Source organism: Rhinatrema bivittatum, chromosome 5, assembly GCF_901001135.1.
Source record: "Rhinatrema bivittatum chromosome 5, aRhiBiv1.1, whole genome shotgun sequence".
Taxonomy (NCBI): Eukaryota; Metazoa; Chordata; class Amphibia; order Gymnophiona; family Rhinatrematidae; genus Rhinatrema; species Rhinatrema bivittatum.
Window position 1 is genome coordinate 271,779,452 of NC_042619.1, and position 26,863 is coordinate 271,806,314.

The 26,863-nt window shown below is 42.5% G+C and overlaps 1 protein-coding gene across 3 annotated transcripts in view; it reads left to right on the plus strand.

Moving 5' to 3' along the window:
• The window catches only part of SLC23A2 (solute carrier family 23 member 2), a 289,448-nt gene that overhangs the window by 171,667 nt on the left and 90,918 nt on the right, over window positions 1-26,863 (plus strand). For all 3 annotated transcript variants that reach the window (XM_029604057.1, XM_029604056.1, XM_029604058.1), the window contains 3 exons: window positions 13,172-13,270; window positions 20,504-20,620; window positions 21,292-21,449. In XM_029604057.1, coding sequence (XP_029459917.1) covers window positions 13,172-13,270; window positions 20,504-20,620; window positions 21,292-21,449 — 374 coding nt within the window. The remainder of the gene's footprint in view (window positions 1-13,171; window positions 13,271-20,503; window positions 20,621-21,291; window positions 21,450-26,863) is intronic.

Genomic DNA, 26,863 nt, shown 5'->3' on the forward strand with positions numbered 1-26,863 from the left:
GCCTATGCACACATTGCGATCTTCCCAAGTCACAGGAAGTATCTTTGCTTTGTGGTAGGAGAGGCTTACTACCAGTATCTGGTATTGCCATTTGGCTTGGCCTCAGCCCCTCGGGTCTTCACCAAGTGCCTGGCAGTAGTGGGGATGCACCTCAGATGTCAGGGGGTACTTGTGTTCCCCTACTTAGCTGGTCAAAAGCACCTCCCAGCAGGGAGCACTGCACTCTTTGTCTGACTATCCAGGTGCTGCAGTTTCTGGGGTTTGTCATAAATTACCCCAAGTCCCTCCTCTGACTGTGACACCATCTGGACTTCGTAGGAGTCAGACTGGACACAATTCAGGCCAAGGCGTTTCTGCACCGTCATTGCATGCTTGCCCTGTCATCGCTGGCGGGGTGGGTCTGCAACCGTCAGCAAGTTTCTGCTCGCCTGCTGCTTCGTCTTTTGGGCCACATGGCTGCATGTATCCTTGTCACCCTGTTTACCCCCCTATGCATGCGAAGGGCACAATGGACATTGCGGTCTCAGTGGCAGCAGGTGTTTCAGGACCTAGAGCCACATGTTTACATCATACCACCTCTGCAGGTCTCCCTGTCCTGGTGGGAGAATCTATCCAACCTGGAGCAGGGAGTCCCTTTTCAGGCTGCCCTGCCTCAGGTAGTATTTACCACTGATGCCTCCCCCCACGGTTGGGGGGGGTGCATGTGGACGGCTCAGGAATCTCTATACCAGATCAACTTCCTGGAGCTTTGGTTGATTCGTTATGCTCTTTGGGCATTTTGAGACCACTTGATCCACAAAGCAGTCCTGATTTGGATAGTCAGGTGGCAATGTGGTACATCAACAAGCAAGGAGGCATGGGGTCATTCCTTCTTTGCCAAGAGGCGGTACAGATTTGGTCCTAGGCTCTATCGCAGGGCATGTTCCAGAGAGCGATGTGTCTAGCTGGAGCAATGAACATGGTGGCGGACCGTCTGAGCTGTAAGTTTCACCCACATGAGTGGTCACTGAATTCTGGTAGTGGCAGTCTGGTATTTCAGCCAGTGGGAAACTCCGGATGTGGATCTCTTTGCCTCCCCCTGCAACTGCAAGGTGAGCAAATTCTGTGCCTTGTTCAGAACGGATGGACTTCTAGCTTCTGACACCTTTCTCCAGCATTGGGGCACAGGTCTCCTATACGCATATCCTCCTCTTCCACTGGTCATGAAGACTCTCTTGAAGCTCCAGCAAGACTGGGGGACCATGATTCTCGTGGCCCCATACTGGCCCAGGCAGGTCTGGTTCCTGCTCCTTCAGGACCTCTTGGTCAGAGAGCCTATCCATCTGGGAACCTCACCCAATCTGATAACACAGGATTGGGGTAGGCTGTGCCATCCAAACCTCTGGGCATTAGGCTTAGTGGCCGGGATATTGCTCGCCTAGTCTTGCAGCCTCTGGACTTCTCTGACGACATGTCCAAGGTGCTGGTAGCTTCTAGGAAGCCTTCCACCATGAAGTCTTATCGACTGAAATGGAGGAGGTTCTCCATCTGGTGTGAGAGGCTGGGCTTCGATCCCTTCACCTGTCCCACTTCGAAGTTACTGGACTATCTGTGGCACCTCTCCTAAGATGGACTGAAAACCATCTTGGTCAGGGTCCACCTCAGTGCCATCAGCACCTACTATCAGAGTGTTGCTGGCACGCCCATCTGTGCCCAGCCCATAGTTGGATGGTTTATACGTGGCCTGATTCAGCTGAAGCCCCCCCCTCCCCCCCTTCGGCCTCCTGTTGTGTCCTGAGACCTCAACATGGTGTTGGCATGGCTCATGTGAGATCCTTTCGAGCCTATGCACTCCTGCGATCTCAAGTTCCTCATCTTGGTGGCGATCACTTCGGCTCATAGAGTTAGTGAGCTTCAGGCCTTGGTTACATATCCGCCCTACACAAAATTCTTTCATGATAGGGTGGTCCTAGGTATGCATCCCAAGTTTTCACCTCAGTCAGTCCATTTTGCCCACGTTTTTCTAAGATCCCATGCATACCAGGGCAAATGGGCTCTACACACATTGGATTGCAAGAGGGCCTTAGCTTTCTATTTAAAACGCACAGCAGGCCACAGACAGTCCACTCAACTCTTCATATCTTTCGACAAGAATAGATTAGGAGTTGTGGGCAAGCAAACTGTCCAATTGGCTAGCAGATTCTGTCTTCTGCTGCTATGCATAAGCGGGCCCTTCAGCTTGGAGGCTAGGTTAAGGCTCACGCTGTGAGGGCTATGGGGACATTAGTAGCCCACTTGCGGGTGGTTCTTGTTGCTGAAATCTGCAGGGCTGCAATGTGGAGTTCGGTACACACGTTTGCTGCCCTCTATTGTTTGGATAAGATGGGCGACAAGACAGTAGCTTCGACCAATCTGTTCTTGGCAACCTCTTCCAGGCTTAAACCAAACTCTCCCTACCTAACACTCATATATTGGGATCAGGCTGTCTCCCTACCTTACCAATAGCACCACAGTTGTTTTTGTGCCCGTTGGCACCCATTTTCAGTGCAGGTTGATCGTGTTCATTTCAGGGAGCAACCTAACCTGTAGCTTGATATTCTGTGAGGACTACCATCCTGCTTGTCCTAGGAGAAAGAGTTGCTTACCTATGACAGGTGTTCTTCTAGGACAGCAGGATGTTAGTCCTCAGGAAAGCCACCCACCACCCTGCAGAATTGGATTCTCCTGCATTTTGTTTTATTTTTTTGCTTGTGAATTCTGTTATGAGACTGAAGGGTTGACCTCGCATAAACGTGCGGATAGTGGGTATGCTGGGTGTGCTCAGTGTGCCAGTCAAAGTTCTAGAAACTTTGACAAACTTTTTCCATGCCAGGCTCCATATGATGATGTCACCCATGTGTGAGGACTAACATCCTGCTGTCCTAGGAGAACACCTGTTACAGGTAAGCAACTTTTTTTTTTGCCATGGACAAAAAATAGGATAAAGCAAAGTCCTTAAACTTTATTGAAATTTGTATAGGGGTGATGCACCTTTCAAAGTGCAGGTATTTTAAATGTTAGTGAAGTCCCTCTATTCAAACTGCATACACCCAAGGGAAAGATATATATATGATGGCAGAAAGAGACCATAGGACCTATCTAGTCTGACCATCCATGCATCTACTTGGCTGTACAATTCCTACCACACACCAGAGATTCCCTTTAGTTAACCACTTACTGTCCTTTTCTTCTTCGTCTTCTTGGAAGGCTTTTCCATGCATCCACCACCCTTTTTGTAAAAAAAAAAAAAAAGGTTCTTTAGATTATTCCTCAGTCTACCCCCTCTCACACTCATCTCATGACCCCTCATTCCAGAGCTGTCTTTCTGTTGAAAGAGTCTCACCTTCTCTGGGTGGAAACCTTGGAGGTATTTAAATGTCTCTATCATCTCCTGTAGTGGAGTGACTCAATTTCCCCCCTTGTATGTGCAGGACCAGGCTAAGAGGCCTGGTCTACCTTAAATTCCACAGAGGGAGAGAACTGTGTGAGCGGGACCCTGCAGGGCAGGGGAGAGTCCGGAGGGCAGGACCAGTTTGGGGGGGCATAAGATTGTAAACCCAGCTGGGTTCATGAGGCCCCCTACATCTCCAGGAGAGGCAGCTCCTATAAATCAATGCTGACCCAAAGCTCAGGGAATGGAAAGTGTATTGCAAAGGTAGGCAGTCCTTTGTTGTGTTGAATAAAGTTTTATGTGCATTAGAAAAGGCTGGAATCCCAGTGGCTTTTTGCCTCCTGCCTGGGAAACGCTGCTCTGTTTCCTACACTCCCCATCTCCCCTTTCCTCTAGGGTATACATGTTTAGATGTCTGTCTCCATATACTTTACAGAGAAGATCACTGACCATTTTAGTAGCAACCCGCTAAACTGATTTTTATCTGGTTTATATCCTCTTGAAGGTGTGGTCTCCAGAACTGTGCACAATATTCCAAATGAGGTCTTGCCTCCTTTTTTTTTTTTTTCCTGCTGACCATTTCTCTCCTTTTGCACTCCAGTATCTTTCTGCCTTTTCTTGTTGCTTTATCCATCTGTCTGGCCACCTTGAGATCATCAGATGCGATCACTCCCAGATCCCACTTTTGTTTCAAGCATAGAAGAATGTCACTCTGTAGTCTGTACTGCTCCCTTGGGATTTTGCAGCCCAAATGCATGACTGCATGTTTTAGTATTAAATCTTAGCTGCCAGACTCTAGACCAGTGGTTCTCAACATTTTTTGTATCAGGACACACCTGAGAGATGACACTCACATGCGTGACATACTGAACACATGACCATCATGTGACTGAATATAAACACATACTCTGCATCCACAGAAATCTCACGCTTCCTAATAACAAGTGCAGAGCAGAACTAAGACATTTCCCTGTACAACTCACCATACAAAAAAAGATATTCTGTTTCTGGTCTCATCTCAATAACAGCATCACAAACTTTCTCTACTACCAGGTGCATTGTAAAATAATGCAAAAACAGGAGAACAAACAAATCCCACTCTGTACATGTCTATCAAACCTGCCATACCTCAGCAGCACTAACTCCAAGAAATGAAACAGCAATAGCCCTACCCATGAAAAGGCAGCAGTTCACCACCAGTGCAATATCAGATGGAGAAAATACAACAAATAAGACTGATACGAATCCCTACGTGCTACATCTCAGTCACACACATACAGAATACAAACAGACCTACCTTCACCAAATATAGAATAAAATAACACAAATTACAAAAATGGAAACCCCAAGACCACCACCTGCATGCAGTGCAAAACTGGAGAACTAGAAACAGAAATATATTTCCTCCTACACTAAGCAAAGTTCAAAGATTGTTTTGAAAATAGGCATTTCTTCTGACATATTATGGCTCTTGCACCCTGTCACTCCCCTCCATGCTCCTATTATCCCTCACTTCTCCCAATTACTCAATTGTCCCTTCTCATATTTATATCCCTGTCCAACATTTCCGACACCCCCCCCCTTCCAGGAGGAGGGGGAAAATGTCCAGCAGAAAAAGCCTTCAGTCTAATCCAGAGACTCCCTTCTGCTTTACCAGCAGCAGATGGGGGCAAGAAGCATTGAGGAGAGGAAGATGAGGAGACAGCAGCAGTGGATCTATAGAGCATGTACTTCTCTCCCTTGTTGTGCTCCTGCTTTCACATCCAATTCCCATGGGGTGAAGAGAGCATCAGCAGTCTCACTCCTAGGTCAGGCAGGGGAAGATAAAATTGGTGTCCTGCTGGGCCGATATGAACAGAATTTGGTGTTATCTCACTCTGATATGGGTGAAAGAGAAGGGAATGATCTCCCACTGGGCCAGGAAGAGAAGGAAGCAAGAACAGTTGACTGTACCCACCTTAACGACGGTATAGAAAAGATTTAAAATAAATAAACAGCTTCCTGTAATACTCAATGCTCAATAAAGGAGAAATCAGCCAACTCCTGTCCAGACTGATGAGGAAAGAGCAGCCTTCTACTGGGTTTGCGACACACTTTCTGTGACCTTGCGTCACCCTAGTGTGACCCAACACACCTGTTGAGAACCACTGCTCTAGGCCATTCATCCAGCTTTGCTAGATTCCTCCTCAGGGTTTCACACCTCTCTGGCTGGCTGTCCTATTGCAGATTTTTGTATCATCCACAAAGAGACTAACGTTTCCTGATAGTCCTTCTGCAATATCACTTACAAAAATGTTGAAAAGAACTGGTCCAAGGAACGATTCCTGTGACACACCTCTAGTAACACCCCTTTCCATGGCGTGAGTTCCATTACCACTACCCTTTGTTGCCTCCCACAGTGTATTTGGAGGATTTGACTAACAGACAAACTAGCCACCCTTGCAGTTCTTTCCTGTGTTATCTGAGTAGAACAGAGGTCGTATTCTGGCTGCCTTTTTTTTAACTTTTTTTTTTTTTGTGCATTCAGGGCTTGATCAGTGATTACAAATACTCCAGCTATTCTCCTGGTCCCCATGAGCTGCCACCCAGATAATGTTTAACTAAACTTTACCGCTGAAACTTTTTTAAAGTGAAAATTTGGTTTGGTTTAATTCCTGGTTGGGGTAGTCATTCAGAATTTTGCTGGCACAGGGCCAGAGAGAGAAGCATATGTCACTAACTCATTGACTTCTGATTGATGTAATGCAGTGTAATTAACACACCGTGCACAAGGTAAAATACATGAGAGTTCTTGAGGAGGAAAGGATGGGTCTGAGCAGATGCAACCTCTTTCTCCCTATGCTGCTGCTGTGCATATTAGTATAGTACAGTTCTGGAGACCATATCTCAAAGGAGACAGACAGGATGGAGGCGGTCCAGAGAAGGGGGACCAAAATGGTGGGTGGTCTCCATCGAATGACTTATGAGGAAAGGTTGAAGAACCTGAATATGTATACCCTGGAGGAAAGGAGGAGCAGGGGTGATATGATACAGACCATCAGATACTTGAAAGGTTTTAATGATCCATGGTCGCAAACAAACCTTTTTCATTGGAAACAATTTAATAGAACTAGGGGTCATGAAATGAAACTCCAGGGAGGAAGACTAAGAACCAATGTCAGGAAATATTTCTTCACAGAAAGGGTGGTGGATGCCTGGAATGCCCTCCCGGAGGAAGTGGTGAAGACTAAAACTGTGAAAGATTTTAAAGGGGCATGGGATAAACACTGTGGATCCCTAAAAGGCTAGAGGATGGGAATAAATAAAAAAGCTAAATCTAAAAGAAACATGGGGGTAACCTGCATGGAGCGGCGGTTACTACCTTGGGAACCTTGCTGGGCAGACTAGATGGACCATTTTGGTCTTCTGCCATCATTACTATGTTACTATATATGTTTCAGAAGAGAAAAACATGGCTTCAGAATCTGAACATTAACTCATGGAAATGAAAAAATTCAGTAAAAGATCAAAGTTGACAAATTCTTAGTTAAGATTTATTTTATTTGAGTATTTCATTATTACTGCACTACCAATTTGATTAGCTTCCCTAATTTCTCTTACCATTTCACTGTCCGTCTCATTATTTTGGCCAGGTAGATGGTAATATACACCTATCGCTATACTCTTCAACACACAAGGGATTTTTCTACCCATAAAGATTCAGTTGTACATTTAGACTCTTGCAGGATGTTTATCCTGTTGGACTGTATGCCATCTCAGACATAAAGCACCACCAAGATGCTCTTCTCTGTCATTGCAATATAATTTGTACCCCAGTATAGCAATGTCCCATTGGTTATCCTCTTTCCACCATGTCTCTGAGATGCCAATTAAGTCTATGTCATCATTCACTGCTATACATGCTAACTCTCCTATCTTATTTCTTAGACTTCTGGCATTAGCATACAGACATTTTAAAATGTTTTAGTTTGTATTAACATTGTGCTTTTCAGTTAACTGGGATAATTTGGAATTCTTGGTGATCCTCTTATAGGCACATGTACTACATTTCTTATTATTGGAACCTCTCTGTTCTGATCACTCTTAAGAGCCCCCAGGAAAGGACCCTAAGGCATTGGACGCATTTGGGAAGATGGTCTTCCAGGTTTCCATGCTGAGTATCTGGATTGCAGCTCACCAGCTCTCCATGGTTCAGTATTTGCATGAATGTGTCTAGAAGCTAATACCCTTGATGGAATCATCAGACGCAGAGCAGTGACAGATGTATACAAAGCTTTTGATTCTGTAGCCTGGACTTTGGTAGCTTTTATAGGTGCCCAAAAACTCACATAGTTGCATGTGAGCAGTCTTTGTGAGGATTTGTATTATCTTCTCATGGATGTGTTCAGGGGACTACCTGTTCAGTGACAAAGTTCAAGACACAGTAGCTCTGATTAAGGAGCATCAAGTAACTCTACAATCATTATCAGCTGTGTTAGGGGACCAACCGGCCCATACCCAGCACCAATACTTTTTATCACTGCCCATTCTTCCAGAGACATCCCTTTTGCTCTTTTTGGTTTCATTGAGGTGCTTGCTTAAGGTTGGCAGAGGGGAAGGTGTCAGCCCAGACTTAGCAATGCAGCTTAAGCCTGGTACCAGTTTCTAACAACTCTGAGGCCAGGCTCCTCATCACCTTCAGTGGAAGGAAGAGTTCAGTCCTTCCTTCCAGAATGTTTCTGATTCCCCAAGCATCAGTAGGTCCCGAAAATGGTGGAATATGGCTACGTCTTATGCTTCTCTCACCCTCCTCCGACTCAGTGGATTTCAGTCTTCACTGCCAACATTTGTCGATCTGCCTAACTGCAGTTGGAAGTGAAGTCGTTCCTCCTTCAGAAGACTGTTGAACAAGTACTCTGTTCCTAGGAGTCTGGCCAGGGATTCTATTCATGGTATTTCAAATTCTTTATTTCCCTTATTGCTATGGTTTGTTTAATGATTGTGTTAGTCTATGATGCATACTAGTTTTAATTTGAAACACATTAAAAATAACAGGTTTTATCTGATCTCTCATATTTTCTTAAAATGCTACACAGCTTACAAATTCTTCCAGGGATATGTAAACTTACGAGCACAATTGTACCACAATTCAAATTGATATCAAAGCAGTGTAAATAAAATTTACAATATTACATCCGTACAAATCAATGGTGGAACATGGATCCATGGATTGTGATCCTTGTGGAATCATCTGCAAATCAGCCTCCTAGAGCTGAAGCCATTCTCTGTTCTCTGAGAGCTTTTCTCACCACCTTGGGAAAGAGAATCTTAATCCAGATGGACATCTAAGTGGACATGTTCTATATAAACAAGCAAGGACGTAAAGACTCTTACACCCTCTTCTAAGAGGCCATTCAAATTTGGTAATGGGCAGGACATCATTGTCCATTTCCAGGCAATCTACTCTCTGAGAATCTAGAATATGTTGGTGGACTACCTCAACAGTGTTATAACCACATGAGTGATCCTTGGATCAAAGAGTCACAGACAACTTGGTCAGTCACTGGGGAAAGCCTATAATTGACCTGTTTGCCTTAGAAGTGAACAGGAACATCAAACATTTCTGCTTTAAGTATCCAAGCAGATATAGATGAGCTCCTGACGCTTTTTCCCCCCTAAACCGGAAAGTTGGTGTACTCTGTGTACCCAAAGATCCTTCTTAATCACCTGGATTGTCCAGAACAACCTTTAGGACAAGATGAGACTAATCCTCATTGCACCAGGCTATACCATCTCAACCTTCCATCAGTGCCCTCATGGTATAGATGTTAAGTACACAGTAGTCTCTTCTCACTCCTTTCGAAGGAAGTGGAGTATGTGCTGATTTTGGCTAAAAAGCTCTCAACCAAAAGATGTAGAAGATTCTCCACTTGGTGTGGGACCAACCATCTTAATCCCTTCTCCTGTGGCCAAAGGAATTTGCTTCAGTATCTGTTCTTCCTGTCATTTCTTGGGCCTTAGGACCTCTTCAGTCAAGACTCATCTTGTCACCATTGGGGCATATCACCAGCAGGTGGAAGGGACTCTGATCTCTTTCTCCATCCTTTGGTATTCAACTTAATGGATTGTGACATTTCAGACATCTCTCTGGTCAATAAACCTCCAATGCCTTAGGACCTTAATGCATTCCTAGCTCAACTCATGAAACCTTTCAAACTGCTCCAATCTATGAATTTGAAGATTCTCACCCGGAAAGTGTAATTTCTCATATATTTCACTTTGGCACAGAGTAAATGAGCTGCAGGCTCTGGTTTCATATTCACCATTACATTTTTGATCTTTCACTGTAGGTGGTTCTTCCTATTTGTCCCAAGTCCCTTCTGAAAGTGATGTCTGTGTTGCACATTAATCAAGTTATTGTGTTATTTGCATTATTTCCAAGACCACATGCACACAAAGGAGAAATGGGTTCTTTATTCCTTGGACTGTGAGAGCACTGGCATATTACCTAAAATGGACTCAACCTTACTGTCAAGCTTCTCAGCTGTTTGTGTCCTTAGATCCCAATAGACTGGGAAAGGCAGTTGCCAAACAGATTCTGTCCAGTTGGCTAGCAAATCTTTTAGCTCTCAGTTACATACACGCTGGTTTACAGATTAGACTCTGTCAGAGTTCAAGTGAGCGCCATGGTGTCTTCAGTGGCTCATCTCAGGGCCATTTCTTTTGAAGGCATTTGTAAAGCTGCTACTTGGTCATCTGCACACCTTCATGTCCCACTGCTGTCTGGACAGCAAGTTAGAGAAGTCTTGTGCAGCCTGTTCACCCAGTATTCCTCTTGTGGGGCTGGGATGTCTTCAAGTAAATGCTTCAACAGAGCAATCCTTAACTTGAAACTCCCCACAGTAATGGGTAATTCATGGCTGCTTGTCATGGGGAAAGTAAGTTTGCTTACCTGTAAACAGGATTAATTAGCCATTCTTAATATCCGCCTGCCTCCCTGGAGAGTTGAGGACCTTCAGCTCTGGAAGAGACTGAGGAGCTCAGCAGGCAGGGTGTATGTGCAGGAACTCCCCCACCACATGGGCTCAGTGAAGTCTTTATTGAGCTGTGAAAGCTGGGTCTTTGTCAGCATAATGGTTCATCCTGCTGGCTAGGGAGAACCCTGTTTACAGGTAAGCAAACTTGCTTGACTGAGCTAGGTGAATTTGGAGGGAAGATAATATAGGAGAAATCCCATGCTATTTGCAAATGGAATGATATGGGACTGTAACCCAAAGAGGCTGGTTAAAATTGCACTGCAAGCTCAAAGGAGCAAGAAAACTGCCAGGCCCAAAATTTAAAACTGGATGGAGGAACATCACAACTCAGTACGTGGAGAAGATACACCTCTCTATTCAACCTGAAACACATCTGCCACCTATACTGTAGTGATGCCAAAGAACTTTGGTAACTACACAGAAAACTCAAATATTGAACTTTGGCCTGCAGGGATAGAATTACCAATTTTGTTAGACTTGATCTTGGGCTCAGCTATTATGGCTGCTGGGTTCCTTAAGTGGACACGAATTTCCCAGGTCTCTCTGCCCTGAGCATTTGCCTTGTGCCATAGAGAGATGTCCCAGAAATTCCAGGGGCAAGCCCAGTCTTGCCGTGCAGGAAGCTGGTGTGGGCATTATGGAGCGAGGAACAGGCTGTATGACTTGGCTGGCTGCCTGCCTGGTATTAGCCCTTTAGGGGGGCACATAGGAGGAAACGTCTACCAGCACTACAAAAGCTAACAAGCTTCATTGTCAAGTGAAATCCATGATTGACTTGTTAAATACAAAATTGTGGTGGAATGCATAAGAAGATAAAACGTGCTATGCTGGCTCAAACCAACAGCCCATTGAGCCCAACATTCTGTCTCTGCCAGTCAGTCCAGGTCACTAGGATGCACTTGGGTGATCCCATTGGGGAGATCCTTTCTTTTAGAAACCAGCCTCGTTTATCTTTCCTGAAAAGAGAGTTTGGTATTTCCGAACACAGCCAGACTGTGAATTGAATGTAAACACTGGCTTGATGCAACCAGTTTCACCTCCCTTCTTGCTGTTTCCTGGCGCTGTCTGACTGCAGCAGGTGACTTCCCTAATCTTGACACGAGAGAACAAAGCATGACTAAAATGTAGAGCATAGGAATGATCCAGGTGCTTTGGACCTGATAAAAGCTATAGGACTGGGTTTTGGTGAGAAGAAGAACTTATTCTGTGTTGCCAGGGGCCCAAATGTGGGAGGGTGAGAGAGATTCTGTACCGGTGAAGCTTGCGATGGCTTGCTGCCACCCTGTTGCAGCACTTCTCTGTAGCTGAATTCCCACATTACCAGGTGTAAAGTAAAATAATCTAGAACTCTGCTTGACCAGAGAGAGCACGTCTAAGCTTTTCTGCCCCTGAACCGCTGTGGGATGGTGCTAATCCTGTATTTGCCCATTAATTACTGCTGAAAATGTTTGCTCCAAATCCAGTAAATAAGCCACTCCTCCTCCATTTTGGACCTTTCCCTTTGGAATGCAAATGTTTGCTACTAATTTGTATGCAGCTGCTTTGTATTGTGACATCGAGCATATGCATAACGGTGTCATGTTGTTAAACACCAGATTCTTCACTAGTTCATGATCTGTGCAGTATTCAGAAGCAGGCGCTGGACTTCATCCATCCATCCATCCATCCTTGTTCCTGTACAGCTAGACCTGGATTGTGCCATCTTAAATTGCCTCTAATTGATTATTTGTTGTAGAAGAAAAGGCTGTGAATTCTGTAATATTCCACTCAAAATGAGAAGTATGGGCCAGGGAAAGCTTGTGACATTTTAGAAATGAGTCTGCAGCCCGTGTCTGAGGAATTCCAGCAGTCATGCTGAGACCCATTATGAAAGACTAAAAGAAAATTCCACAGGGGGGGGGAGTTTTAATTGCGGTTTGAAATTCAAATACATTGTTGCTTTTGTTAATGAGCTTTAGACATTTTAAAGAAATGTAATTCATTTGTGAGACATCCGTTACAGTATTTAATTAATCATCTACTGCTGTCCTCTGTTTTAATTTACCTTAAAAGAAAAGGTTTGGGAGTGAGGGGGAGAATGGGGCTCTGTGACTCATGAAAGGGGCCAGCATGGTTTTACAGTTGGTGGGGAGGGAGGGAGGGGGGTAGGAATGAGGGTTAGTTTTTTCAGGGGCCCTTGCCTTCTGTTAGTGGCCATCTGGAGGATGTAGCAGTTGGAGCCTTGGCCTGTGATTCGGGTGATGTTCAGAGCTCCCCTCTGTCACTGACCTTGTGTGATCATGGGCCCATCGCTTTCTCTCCCTGCACCTCTGAATTTGGCGTGCCCGATTTTTAACCTTGGCTTATACTTCATGGTAGACCTGCTGTCTGCTTAAAAGCACTGTGAAAAGAAATTGCCAGAATTCATCCAAGGTTGTTTTTCATTAAACACCACCATAATTATTTTCTCTAAATTGCTGCTGAGCAAGTGTCAGCAGGAAGCAAATAGTTCTAAGGTACTTTGAGTTCAGCTTTAACTGTTTCAGTTGCAGTTTGGTTGGGACCCTGCACATTGGTGGCAAGAATTCTTAACCCAGCTTTATCATTGGTTAGGGTCCCATGTGATGCTGATTGACTTGGGTTGCTTTCTGAATAATCACAGTACTTGTATTTATCAACCATCTTATAAGTAAATATCCACAAAAGTGCAAAGAAATGATGTAGAAAATTACTTGTTCCTTTTTTTTTTTTTTTTTTTTTTTTTTAGGTTGTAATAAATGGAGGCGCAGCGGCCAACAGCGATCAAGATACTGAAGACACAGAGCTGATGGCAATCTATACTACAGAAAGTGGCATAGCAGAAAAGGTATAAGGGCAACATTTTTCTATTTTAATCTGAATAAAATTTGAAAACTCCTGCATAAACATACCTATCGTACCTGAATGTAATCTGCTTTCAAGTGCCTGAAAAGCAGAACATAAATTAAACTAACAAACTAACATAACTAGACGTTGACTTTTGTCCCTAATTGAAGTGTTTGGTTGTAGTTTTGAGCAGTTTTGCAACCATAAAGAGCATATTTCATTTGATTTCACACTATCTCATGTGGGAGATATGAGCATCATTTCCTATATCTTATAATCAAATCTGTGCTATTTAATCATACTGTAGTGCTTGTCTTTCCTGGGAGAACTTTACATTATATGTGGCATAAATCTGAAACTCGGCATCTCATTGCACAGGGCTTCGAAGGGGTAGTACTGTCTTAGATATTTCCCGCGTCATCTTTATCAGAAAGTCTCAGTAATGAAGATTTTCCCTTGTTCCAGATTTTATGACTAGGAAGATGATTTCCTGCCAGTCTTATTAAATTCTAATGTTGATAGCCTTTTTTTTTTTCCATCTTGCTTCATTATGGATGTTCCAGAGAGATCTGGGTCAGAAAAAGATTCAAGGCTGACTGTAGTAGTACCATTGATAGAAGAGTATTCGGTGAAACATTAACTCTGATAGGCTTTTTATAGTTCAAAAATAAAGACCACATTTTAGTTGCTACTGTATTAGGTAAAGAAATGGCTGATGGCAACAGGGGCCCGACCTTAACATTTAAAGCATGTCAAGGTAATAAGGGAGCATAATCTGCTTGAGTCGCCTTAAATCACCTTTTTGGATGCCAATTAATCTAAAGCATGGCAGGATTCTGCAACATAGCTGCTGTTTGATATAATTTCAGCTTTTGTAGATGTTTTTAAATGACAAGTCAACTATTTTCACAATTCTCTAACGGTACTTCATTCAAGGGCTGTCTATAATTAGGTTTATAATGGCAGCTTTCGGCTTTAATCCTCCAACATGTCTACTGCTTCTCTAATAATCTGCCAACGGGAAGGCCCTTTAGAAGGATTTGTGCATTTTTGGTTGGCAAACATTGTTTGTACAGAGCAGGGATTAGTACCAGAAAGGACCAAGTTAACTAGTTTGAGGGTCCATTTTGAGGGGGGAGGGAGGACTGGTATGTCATATGCCACCCAGAAAGGTTTGCCTTGGGTGTCAGTGTTTGGTTGTGAAAATTGTGAGTGCAAGTGCTCCTGCATATCCACTTTGTGAGGGATTTTTGAGCTTAATAAATCCAAAGTGACTGACTGCCTCCCTAGCTGTTTTGCCCAGGGTAAAAAATAATCCCAGTAATCCAGTCACTCCACTTGGACTGCTGGAAATGTGAAAATCCCTGGTTTTCTTCGCTTCATAGAACTCCTAGGTATCGGGAATTCTGGGGAGAATATGCCATCCAAACCTAAATTGTGCTTCCGCTCTTAGCCAGACTATAATCTTTTGGGACAGGAAGAAGGGTGCATAAGAATGAAGTTTGGGCTGTGGATTTAGAAAGAACCACACTTTTTAAACTTTGGAAAGTTCCAAGGTTTAGCTGCCCTTTACCTTATAGAACTTCTTGCCCTTCACATCCATGTTCATGCTCATTTTATGATCTATTCCAGCCTCTTTCTTTACAGGTTTACTAGGCTCTTTTCATCACAGACTAGACATGGGCACATTTTGTTTCCCATAAAGAGCATTTGTTGTGGCAGACTTTAACTGCTATAAGAACCATATAATAATCTTTTTCAGGGACTGAACTTCTGTTTTGTCATCCTTGTCCAAGTTTGTTATGAGGAGTGAGCACTGAGTATTGATTATTTTATATATTTATTAGTCATGTCAAAATACATCACAAAAAAAACAAAAATATAAGAAAATATTCAAAGCAATTAACAGACAATAGTGGACAATTTTGAGACTGCAAGCACTATGATAGCTGCCAAGATGATCCATGATCATATAAAGCTCCTAAAATCAGTTCCTTCACTCAGCTGGTAAACTGAATGCTTTGGAAAATAAATAGGCCTTCAAAGATTTTCTAAAACATAAGTAGTCATTTTCTGTTTTTATTAATTCTGGGAGCCCATTCCAGAGGTGAGATCATACAACCTGGCACATCCTATCTCAGGTTTCCTTTAAACGTAACATATGAGGTGGGACAGCAAGGAGATGTTTAGAAGAAGAACGGAGAGAACGTGAGGGACAACAGCTTGGCAACTCAGGAAAGCAATGTGGTAATAGACCATGAACTCATCAAAAGACAAGTATGAGAAACTTAAATTTAATGCCCCAACAGATGGGAAGCCAGTTTAAGTGAATTAAAATTGGAGAGAGATGGGCATTTCTGGGATAACCGGAGAAGTTTGTGCAGCAGAATTTTGGATGTTGTAATGCCTAGATGAATTTGGGAGTCTGAATATAAAATGAATTACAATAAACTGTTGAGGCACAAATAAAGGCCTGAGTGACAATCCGAAAATCCATAACATTTAGAATTGGTTTTATAGTTCAAAGAAGAACATGTAAAGTAATACAACTCATAAAAACTGCTTTGTAAGCTGGTATTGGCATTTATAGCATTTGTGATTGTGAAAGAATTGAGGATTACATGCAGTCTGTACTTTGCAAATGTCACCCTTCCTTAGACTTGGCTTGGCTGTTTCTTATAGGCAAAATCAGTAAATATAGTGCAAGACTAAAACCTCAATTGTTAACCAATCATTGGGATCCTAAAGGCATTCAGAATTTCTCTCACCTTTGGTTGTTTTTAGAGGCATATAATTCAAACCTTGGCAGTGGGAAGGTAGACCATATATAGGTTAGATAATTGGTCTTCAGAATTTTGGCATAGTGTCTTGAATCTAAACTACATCCATAAGAACATAGCTTAAGAAATGCCATCTGAATCAGACCAAGTTCCATTGAACCATCCTGTTTCCAGCAGTACTGTTGTGTGTGCCGTGCAGTCATTTAGGGTAAATTTCCCTTGCAGCATTATTTGAATATCTACTTTTATATCCTCCAAGTGATATCCACTTAGATTTATTTTTAAGTGTACCTTTTTCATGATAGGTTTCTGCAAAGTAAAACTGGAATAGAAATGTCAGTATGTTTTCTGAGTTGATACTGTCAGGATGGTCTTTTCTAATGAAGAAAGCCACTGGCTCTTGCTACAGTCTCCTTCCCATCCCAGGTCAGAACCATGGAGAAAAATATTTTAAAGTGAGAGAAGCTACGAAAAATTACCAAGGAATTTCTTGCATAATATTTCCCTGGTCATATAAGTGTTTGAAAATTTAAATGAATGAAAACTAAACATGAAAAAGCACAACTGTGCGCCAGGAAGAACAAAAAGAAAAAAAGCTTTTTGTTAACCAGCTGAAAAGTAGAAACATATCACTTTTTATCTCCTAAAACCATAAACCTCAGCAGACTGTTACTGTAAGCACATTTTTTAAAAAATATTTTATTTTTCATAGTAGGAAGTGTCCCACAAACAAAATTTAAAAAGGCAGAAAGACTGGAAAACATGCTCAGAGCATATTTAATAAGTGTTTGCTCAAACACCATGCCATAGATACCAAGTAGGACCTTCAGCAGGGCAGGTATGCATGTATATTTGCATAGTAACATAGTAGATGACAGCCAAAGACCACCTGGCCCATCCAGTCTGCCCAGTTATTTCTGTCTATACCTCTGGGAAGTAATTTTCAAAGGAGTTGTACATGTAACAAACTATTTCCTAGCGTGTAGTAGATGGACTCAGCCAGTGGGTATAGTGTGCTCCTGATAGCAGTTGGAGACGGATCAGATTTCAATCTGACGTCAGCCCTAGTACATATACCCTTGCGAGACACAATGCCCTCAGTATTTTCCATCTCCATAGCAGTTCGGGACTCTATACACGCTTGCACAGCGTTAGAGCATTCTAACCAAAGAAATCCAAAACAATCCCAAGGGATCGATGCCCTCGTCCATATCTGGCCACAGGAAGTCCTGCTATACACCTTCCCTCCGTGGCTGCTACTGGGTGGGATCATCCGCAGGATAGAACACCACAGGGGACCAGTACTTCTAGTGGCCCCGGACTGGCCAAGAAGGCCGTGGTACGCAGACATGGGAAGACTACTGACAGGGAGCTCTCTCCCTCTACCTCCACACAGGGATCTGCTCCAACAAGGCCTGATTCTCCACGAAGACCCAACTTTATTCTCTCTTACAGTCTGGCCATTGAGAGGACACACCTGAAGAAGAGCGGATACTCGGGGGTGGTGATTGACACTCTGCTCCGAGCATGCAAGTTTTCCACATCTCTAACCTACATACGAATATGGAGAATATTCGAAGCCTGGTGTGAAGACCGTGACATCCTCCCACGGACAGTCAAAATCCCCACGATTCTGGAATACCTACAGAAGGGGTTGTCCCTCGACTCCATCAAAGTACAGTGGCCATGTTGGCCTGCTACAGAGCCAAGGTGGAGGGCGGAAGCCTAGCCTCTCACCCGGACGTCTCCCGCTTCCTGAAAGGGGTCAAGTAGATCCAACCACCCCTAAAGTGTCCGGTACCCTTATGGAATCTCAATCTAGTCTTAAATTTCCTAGCAGGAGACTCCTTCAGACCCACCCGTGGCCTGTCCCTCCAACTACTAACTTTGAAGACTGCATTTCTAGTGGCAGTCTGTTCGGCCTGTCGCATCTCCGAGCTCCAAGCACTGTCCTGTCAAGAACCTTTCCTCAGATTCACACCGGGATCCATACAGCTACGGCTGGTCCCCTCCTTCCTACCAAAAGTGATTTCTCACTTCCATCTAAACCAAACCATCTCGCTACCATTGCCCAGATGAGCATAAGGACTCAGAGGAATCTCACCGCCTTCGCCATCTTAAGGTCGGCAGATTCCTAATCTGATACCTGGAAAAGTCGGAATCTGTATGAAAGACGGACCACCTCTTCGTCCTTCACAGCGGGAAGAAACAAGGGGAAGCTGCCTCATGGGCAACCCTAGCCCACTGGATCAAAGAAGTTAACAAGGCGGCCTACGTAGAGGCAGGCAAGCCTCCACGTCTATAAGTCTAGGCCCATTCCACCAGAGCCCAAGCAGTGTCTTGGGCGGAAACCAAGATGCTGTCACCCGCCGAGATCTGTTGGGTGGCGACATGGTCCTCCATTCATACCTTCTCTATGCTCTAGCGCCTGGATGTTCAGGCTCAGGAGGACACAGCATTCGCAAGGGCAATACTAAGTGGGCCACGGGCAGCCTCCCACCCGGTTCTGGAGTAGCTTTTGTACATCCCATTGGTCCTGAGTCCATCTGCTACATGCTAGGAAATGGAGAAATTACTTACCTGATAATTTCATTTTCCTTAGTGTAGACAGATGGATTCAGCATCCCGCCCACGGCTGCCGACAATCACGGAACCCTCGGGAACAAGACAAACACGGGTAAGCCAAGCCTTCCTCTAATTAGGACACCCATACCTACCGGGTATCGGTGTTTTTTGGTTGAGTACACTGGTGGTCTCCAGCTATAACCACATCAACCAGTTCAAGTTAACCAAGTTATGCAAGTTATTCAGTTACACATATATCCACAATTGCTTTTCAAAGAGAATACTGAAGAGCATGGCATCCTGCAGGGCTATATGTACTAGGGCTGACGTCAGGTTGAAATCTGATCCGTCTCCAACTGCTATCAGGCGCACACTATACCCACTGGTCCTGAGCCCATCCTGTCTACACTAAGGAAAACAAAATTATCAGGTAAGTAATTTCTCCATTATAGCAATTTTCAAAAGCCATTTTCGCCCTTAAAATGCACTTGCATGCGTAAAACCTCTTGATAATTCAATGGGAAAATATTGTAGCAATTTTCAAAAGTCCAAGTACATGGGTAAATGCTTTTGAAAATTACCCACTGAATGCATAAGGCAGATGTTAGTGTAATCGCTGGAAGGATATTGCTCGTTTATGTACAAACATAATAAAACCCTATCCTTGGCTTTTGAGACTGAATTTTGACTGTAGATTTTTCTTTCTCCTGGCTGTCGGACCACTAATAAGACACAATTCTGAAAATATTACTACCCTTCTATGATTTCATTTTCTGATTTCCCCTCCCCCCCCAAAACGGTTGTGTCTTTTTTGTTTCCTTTCCCTTCCCTTCCCTTTTCTGTTGTGTTCTCTATTATGTCCCTCCTGGTTTCTCTTGTTCCTCTTTCTTCCCACTTTGCCTCCTGTCCACTGCACACTTGTGCAAAGTGTTTTTAGCGATCCACTTTTGCCCTGCTTCTCTCCTGACCTGGGCTGTATAAAATTAAACTAGCTTTAGTCTCTGTTAATTTCACTCCCTTCTTAAATGCTTCATTGCACCTAAAAAATTTTTTTTAAAAATCAAGCATAATACTCTTCTTGTATTTCAGAAAGTGTAAATATCTTGGCATTGATCTGCTATGCTGGTAATGTCATAATAACCGTTTGGAAAAACAAACAAAAAAACCAAACATGTTTACACTAGTGGAAAAAGCTGGCAGTTGGATGCAACCTACCACAGACACTCAGGATAATTTTCTCTTGGTCTTGCTTTATCCTGATGCTTAGCTATAGAGCTTATCTGGTAGCTAAGCTCCTAATGTGGGTGCAACCTTATCTGGAGAATTTTTTTTTGAACCCATTAAAACTGTAGTTTGCAGGTGCACAAAAAAAGGATTAAACAGGCCTTTTTTCACATGTGTTCTGCCATCACCTCTTCCCTCCATTATGAAACCAAAGGTTACATTAAGGCAAAGTTCAGTACGGTAAAGCAGCAGTTCAGGGCCGTTCCCAGTTGCATGTAAGCTAAATAAATGAGAGAATACTGGAACTTTGTGCTGAAAGTTTGCAGATAAGTTATGTAAGTGCTAGCCATTTTACCCTTAAACTGTGTGATTTTGGGGCCTGGTGGCTTTTAACAGCTTGTGCCTTTCCCTCTTCGATATGGCTGGCCTTTCTTTTTAGAGTACTTGGTGATCTGCTGTGAGAACAGGATTTTGGTGATATAAAGGGGAAGAGATTACCTGGGAAAGTGCTTTTTAAGTACTCTGGGAACAGGATTCGGGATCAAACCACTCAGGTTTCTGCGCTGAGTGGAAGTGGGCACTAAACGTCACCCCAATTTTTGACTCTGCTTTTTGCTTGCTCCCTTGTAACATTTGACACTAGCCTCTATCTCTTTAATTGACAGAGCTCTCTTGCCGAGACACTGGACAGCACTGGAAGTTTAGACCCGCAGAGGTTGGATATGATTTATACAATTGAAGATGTCCCTCCTTGGTATCTCTGCATATTCCTTGGTTTACAGGTACATATTCTGGGCTTTATGTGGTCTGTTACAGATCTACAGCTTAAATTTAGCAATGTGACCAGGCCCCTGGTCCAGGATGCAATGAGTTGATGCAGGCAATTAGGTTTTCTATATTATGTAGGAATTGGTTTAGAGCTACAGTCTGTAGTTTTGATTTTATTTTTTATTTGCTTAAGATAAGACTAATTTGTTGAGCAATTATATTAAAGATTAACTTTTGTGAACAAATTTTAGAGGCCTATTGTGAAAATGTCAGTGGATATCTGTTTAACCTGATTTCACCTTTCCAGCTGTGTTGCTTTTTAAATAATTTTTTTCTGTATCTGTTGCACTAGCTTACAATAACTTGGTTGGTCCTAGTTTCTGCATTTCATCTTGCATTTTGCTCTTTTAGTTTCCTTTTAATACCTTTTTATGATCTGTGTATCTCTCACTGCACCCACTTATGGAAACTTCTCCCATTGCGTATCTCCTGCTACTGCTTGTATTCAAGATCTCAGGCACACATCTGGACAGCACTGCTACTGGCAAAGCAACAGCTCACAGCAGGCCATCTTAATGAAGAGCATTATTTTCTTGTCAAGTTTTTTTTTTTTTTTTAATGTAAAGCAAATGCATTTTAATCCTGTGGACCGTGGTAACTGTATTTTCCTTTCTCCTTTTCCCAGCATTACTTGACATGCTTTAGTGGCACTGTAGCCGTTCCTTTTTTGTTAGCAGAAGCTATGTGTGTTGGATTTGACCAGTGGGCTACCAGCCAACTAATTGGGACCATTTTCTTCTGTGTGGGAATCACTACTTTGTTACAGACAACCTTTGGGTGCAGGTGAGTTTATCTGCAGAGTCGTCTTCTTTTTTTTTTTTTTTTTTTTTTTTGGTTTAGTTGTCTTGTGATCCTGGTGAAATGCCAATTATTTTACCAGCTGTTGTCAATAATTTCTTGTGCCTTGACAGTGGGCACAAGTAAGATTCTCAACAAAAAGAGAGTAAGGAAAGCTTTAAAATAATTCTCTCTCACACAGCTGTGCAAAAGGAAAGCGCCTTTCTTGCACATGCACAGCTGTAATCAGAAATGTACTGGAAAAGAAATGGAACAAAAAGATGACAAAATGAAGATTTAATAACGAAGGACATCATAGGCAGTGCTTCAGGTCAAGCAACCCAGAGGAGCTATGATTGCAAAACAGCTGGGGATTATGGTAGGCAGGACAAACCGTGTATAAATGAAGTGTATTCCTGATTGGGGAAAACTCCCCCATTGGAGCCCCTCCTGCATTAACTGCTCTAACAGATGGGTTGAGAATGGCCATCCTTACCTTTTTTCTTTTTAAGACAAAAGAGAGGGAATTAGACTAGAGATGGCAGCAATGTTATGTAAATAGTGTTTCATGGTTCAATTATTGGTCTGTAATCATGAAAACAAAGTCTAATGTAAGACGTTTTGGCAACCAAAGTACAGTGTGATGAGTTAACTGAAGAAAGTAAATATTTGCGCTATGCAACCACTCATGTTTATAGCAGACATAAGTGGACGTGGAGATTTACATTAAAGGGCATTCCTGCTGACCTTCCTAGTGGAAAGGTCAGGTAGCAGGTACCTTGTGCCTGGGGGCTTCTTTTCCTTTTGAATCCTTCCTGGAAGCGGATGGGGTAGGACTTAGAATATACTAGTATGATTTTGTAGAAATATTGCTTTAGAATATTTTCTCCCCTCTTTCTTACAGTGAATTTTTTAGACTAAAAAAGAATCTCCCATTGCTTAATAATGGCCTTAAGCTACACTGCTGTAGGTGGGGCCAGGTCATAAACCATTGTACAGTACAGTTGATGTGCTTCATTTAAGGGCTATGATGAAAGAGGTGCAGCAAGACATTAATCTTTGTTACCTCAATGCTGATTGCTTTCTGAGTCATTTCAAGTAGTGCTTTTCCAAATCCGTCATACTAATTACATGTGCAGGGCATGCACCTTGTCCTTTCCCTGAGCATCTGATGTCTTCTGTTGGTTGGGGGGGAGGGGGAAGGTTGCTGCTTCTGTCACAGCATTGACCAACAAAAGACTTTGCTCACACCATGGTGAGTTTAGGAGTGCAACTTGAGAAGGGTCAAAGTAGGTAGGTATGGACAACAGAGAAGTGGGAATGGCAAATGTAATGATCTTTCTTGTGGTCTCTCTCAACCCTTTATCTGTGTGAACTAATTTATTTCTGGCACTGTTTTACGATTCATTTATATATCTACGGATTCAGTTGTATGAGAAAGTTTAGGCATCACCTGGTCAAATTGTATGTTTTAATGAATCTCTTAAGTGAACAGAAGCTGACACGACCTCTTAATGGTACAAAGTTATACATGACATCTTTATGCAGTTCTTAAAATTACAATTGGTGATTTTAAGAGTTTGAAAATAAAAAGAATGAATAATGCACGTGCAAAGTTAGGACATCCTTCTGGTTCATTCATTAATACTTAAAAAAAAAAAAAAAAAAAGCCCAAAATGTTGATTGACTCATTAGACCTTCAGTTAATCAGCTGAAGACAAATCCATGGTTTTCTTTGGGGGAATTCTGTGCTGTGCAGGATTCCCCTTCTGTGCAGAATTCTGTATTTGCCCAACAGAATTGGGCATGAGGACAAGAATGCAGTAGCAACAATGGCAGTGGAGGCCTGCATAGGCCAGAAGTGAGGAAGGAGCACTGGCGTCAGCTAGAAATGAGAGAGGAGCAGTGGCAGGCTGTAGACTAAAAGAGAGTTGGGAGAGTCACGTTGACTCATGCAGGGTGGAAGAGTTGAGCCTGTGTGGCCCAAACAAAAGAGAGAACTGTGGGGGTCCAGTGGAGCCTGAATGAGTGAGGTAGACTGAGCTTAGGGGAAGGTAGAAGAGAGCTGGAACTCTTGCTAAAGAGGGGCTAGTAGACAGAGAAAGTTATGGGGTTGGGTTGAGGGTAAGAACTAGAGGGGGCAGTCTTTTTCTCTCTGCCCTCCCCAGAAGTCAGGCCTGGAAGGGAAGTCAGAGAGAAACTGGAGGTCTTGCTAAGGAGTGGGGTGGGGGAGCAGTCAGAGACAGTGGGCCTTGCTCGGGGGGGGGGTGGGAATGGCAGAGAAAAAGTTGGGGAAGGGTCCAAAACTTAGAGAGAGCTTACTAAGGGATGAGGAGGGAGAGAGACATTTATTTATTTATTTAGGAGGGGTTTTTTTATACCGAGGTATAGCTAGCAGCCTTCACTCCGGTTTACAATTACAACAACCTATTACATTTAACTGTAAAATGAAAACTGAAAAACAGAAAACTAGCTTGTTACAAGCAGTTTCAACGTTTATAACAGGGTATATCTGTGATCAAACCATGTATGTTCTAGCTTAAAACGTTCTGTCATAGTCTTAGTAGTGCCATTGCATATCCAAAAAAGTTATGCATGAGATATGTTATGTGATATTAACCAATACCATCTTTGAAAGTTTGACTGAATATCCATGCTTTGAGCTCTTTTTTTTTTTAAATGATTTAATGTTGCTTTGTGAGCTCAAGTGTTCTGGTAGTGAGTTCCATAATTTCGGACCAGCAATAGATATGGCTCTGTTCCTTGTGGTGGATAGCTTGGCTAATGGGAGTGATGGTATTTCTAGCTGTAATTTACTTGTTCTAGTCGTATGTTGCAATCTGTGTATATGTATGACATTGTCAAGGGCCGTGTTATCTGCTTTGTATATTGCGATGTGTAGGATTGTTAGTATTTTGAACTCAATTCTTTTTTCTACTGGTAGCCAGTGTAGACTGTGGAGCACGGGTGTGATGTGGTCTGATTTCTTTTTGCCAGTTAGGACTCTCGCTGCTGCATTCTGTAGTAATTGAAGTGGTTTTAAGGTCACTTTAGGTAGGCCTATCAAGAGAGAATTGCAGTAGTCGAGGCTGGTGAAGATGAGAGATTGTAAGACGATTCTGAAATCTTGGTGGTGAAGCATCGGTTTTAGATGTTTAAGTATTTGGAGTTTATGTAAACCTTCATTTGTTTTTGTTGTGATGTGCTTTTTGTAGGTTAGTTCACCGTCAATCCAGATACCAAGGTCTTTTACGTTGTCTTTAAGTTGTATGTGGATGTTGTCTATTTGGAAGGATGGGGTGGTTTTTGATCCTGAGTTTTTCTTTTGATTAGGATGCATTCAGTTTTGCTCATATTTAGACATAATTTTAGGTGGTTTAGCATATTTTTAATCGAATCAAGGTGAGAGGCAGCTAGTATCAGTGCATCTTCGGTGGTGGATGTAATTGGAATGAGGAGTTGTATGTCGTCAGCATACATGTAGTAAGTTACACCTAGGCTTGATAGGAGTTGGCATAGAGGAAGTAGATAAATATTAGAGTGTGGCCGAAAGAGCGGACCCTTGTGGCACTCCTGTTTCAAGGGGGATGGCTTCTGATGCGTTGTTGATGGAGACTTTGAAATATCTGTCTTTTAGGAAAGAAGTGAACCAGTCAAGCGTTTTGCCTGAGAGCCCTATGTTTGCTAGTCTTGATATTAGTCTTTTGTGGTCAAATGTGTCAAATGCTGCGGAAAGGTCGAGAAGGATTAGTAAGTGGCCTATTTTGTTATCAAAGCCTCTTAGTATATTGTTAGGTTGAGCAGTAGAATTTCCGTGCTGAGGATTTTCCTAAAGCCGTGTTGGGTGGGATGGGGTGTTGAGCTTGGTGGGGCAGAGAGGCAGTTAGTGGGTCTTGAAAGGGTGAGTGGTAAGATCTGGGAAAAGAATTCAAGCCATGTGGGGACTTCCTGGTGGATGAGAGGAGAGAGAGACAGAATGAGGGGAGGAGGTTTGAGATACATCTGGGGAAAGGGGATGGGATATGGGTCAGCCTTGGGGGGAGAGGGGGAAAGTAGCAAGTGAACTGGGGATTGGTCTGAGGGAGAAGAGAGATCAAGCATGGGGAAGGGGTTCAAGCCATAAGGGGGAAACAGCTGGGGAGGGTCATTGAGCCAGGGGAAGAGGAAAGCAATCTGGAGGGGCAAGTCTGATGGGAAAAATCTGCACAAAAAATTAAAAATCCTGCATCTTTGAGTAATAACTTTTTTTTGTGTTGCACTATAAATTAACCATTCAAAAACAGTAATATTTTATGTGAAGCAGAAGTTTAATATATTGTGTGCAAAACTTGTAAATACTTTGTGCAGAATCCCCTCAGGAATAACAGTTGAACAAATTCTGTGATCCTTTTAACCTCTCGGGTTGTGATTTATTTATTAAACGTTGTTATATATCTTAAAAAAAAACATGCTAAGCAGTTTACATATAAATGTAAAACAAAACTAGTCAATCAATGCAATGCAAACACGACATAATTCAATAAAATATATAAAACATTTAAAACATCTCAGAAATACATATTAAAAGGGAATTAAAGATAAAATCAGGAAAAAGCTATTTGAAATATGTGACCTTTTAGCTTTTTCCAAATAGCTTAGTCTGTGTCCTGTACTTCGAGTGGCAGAGTGTTCCATAGAACTCTCTCCTGTTGAAAAAGCATGGCAACAGATAACTTGAAGATGAAAATTCTTTATAAGAGGGAGCTTTCAACAGCTGCCTTTCTGCAGAATAGAGTGACTAAAATGATATGTAACAAACTGAGCTGTCCTTGTCCCTGAAGAGCTTGATGAAGGAGAGTGAGCATCTTAATAACATCACCTTGCACAATAGGCAAACAATGCAATTGTTTCTAGACAGGTGTAATATGATCCTTAAGAAAACAAGAAACTATTGTGCTGCAGTATTTTCTAGGCGTCATAAGGTCTGAAATGAATATTTGCAAGCCTACATAAAGACAATTGCCTGAATAACTATGCAAAAGGCACTCTTAGGCAGAATGTACCATGGCTTCTTTTTTTTTTATTCTTTATAAGTTTTCATTAATTATATTCCAAGAATACATCTTGAACTGTAATACATATATCCAAAAGGAAAAATTGAAATTTAACAAAGAATTTTTAAACTTAGGAAAATAATTGTCATGATATGCCTCTAAAGTCCACATATAGAAGGATCCAATTGTATACCTCAGTGGAATGATATACTACAATCCTAAATAAGGAAAAACTAGCTTATAAGGTAGCTTTTAAACATTTTTAAGCGGCCTAGTGGCTAACATACGGTATGTGTTCAGCTATTAAGCAGGTGAGGAGTGTGGAAGAGTTCCTGATTTATTAGACAGAAAAGATGACAGTTGAGAGGGCTGATAGAAAATATAGGA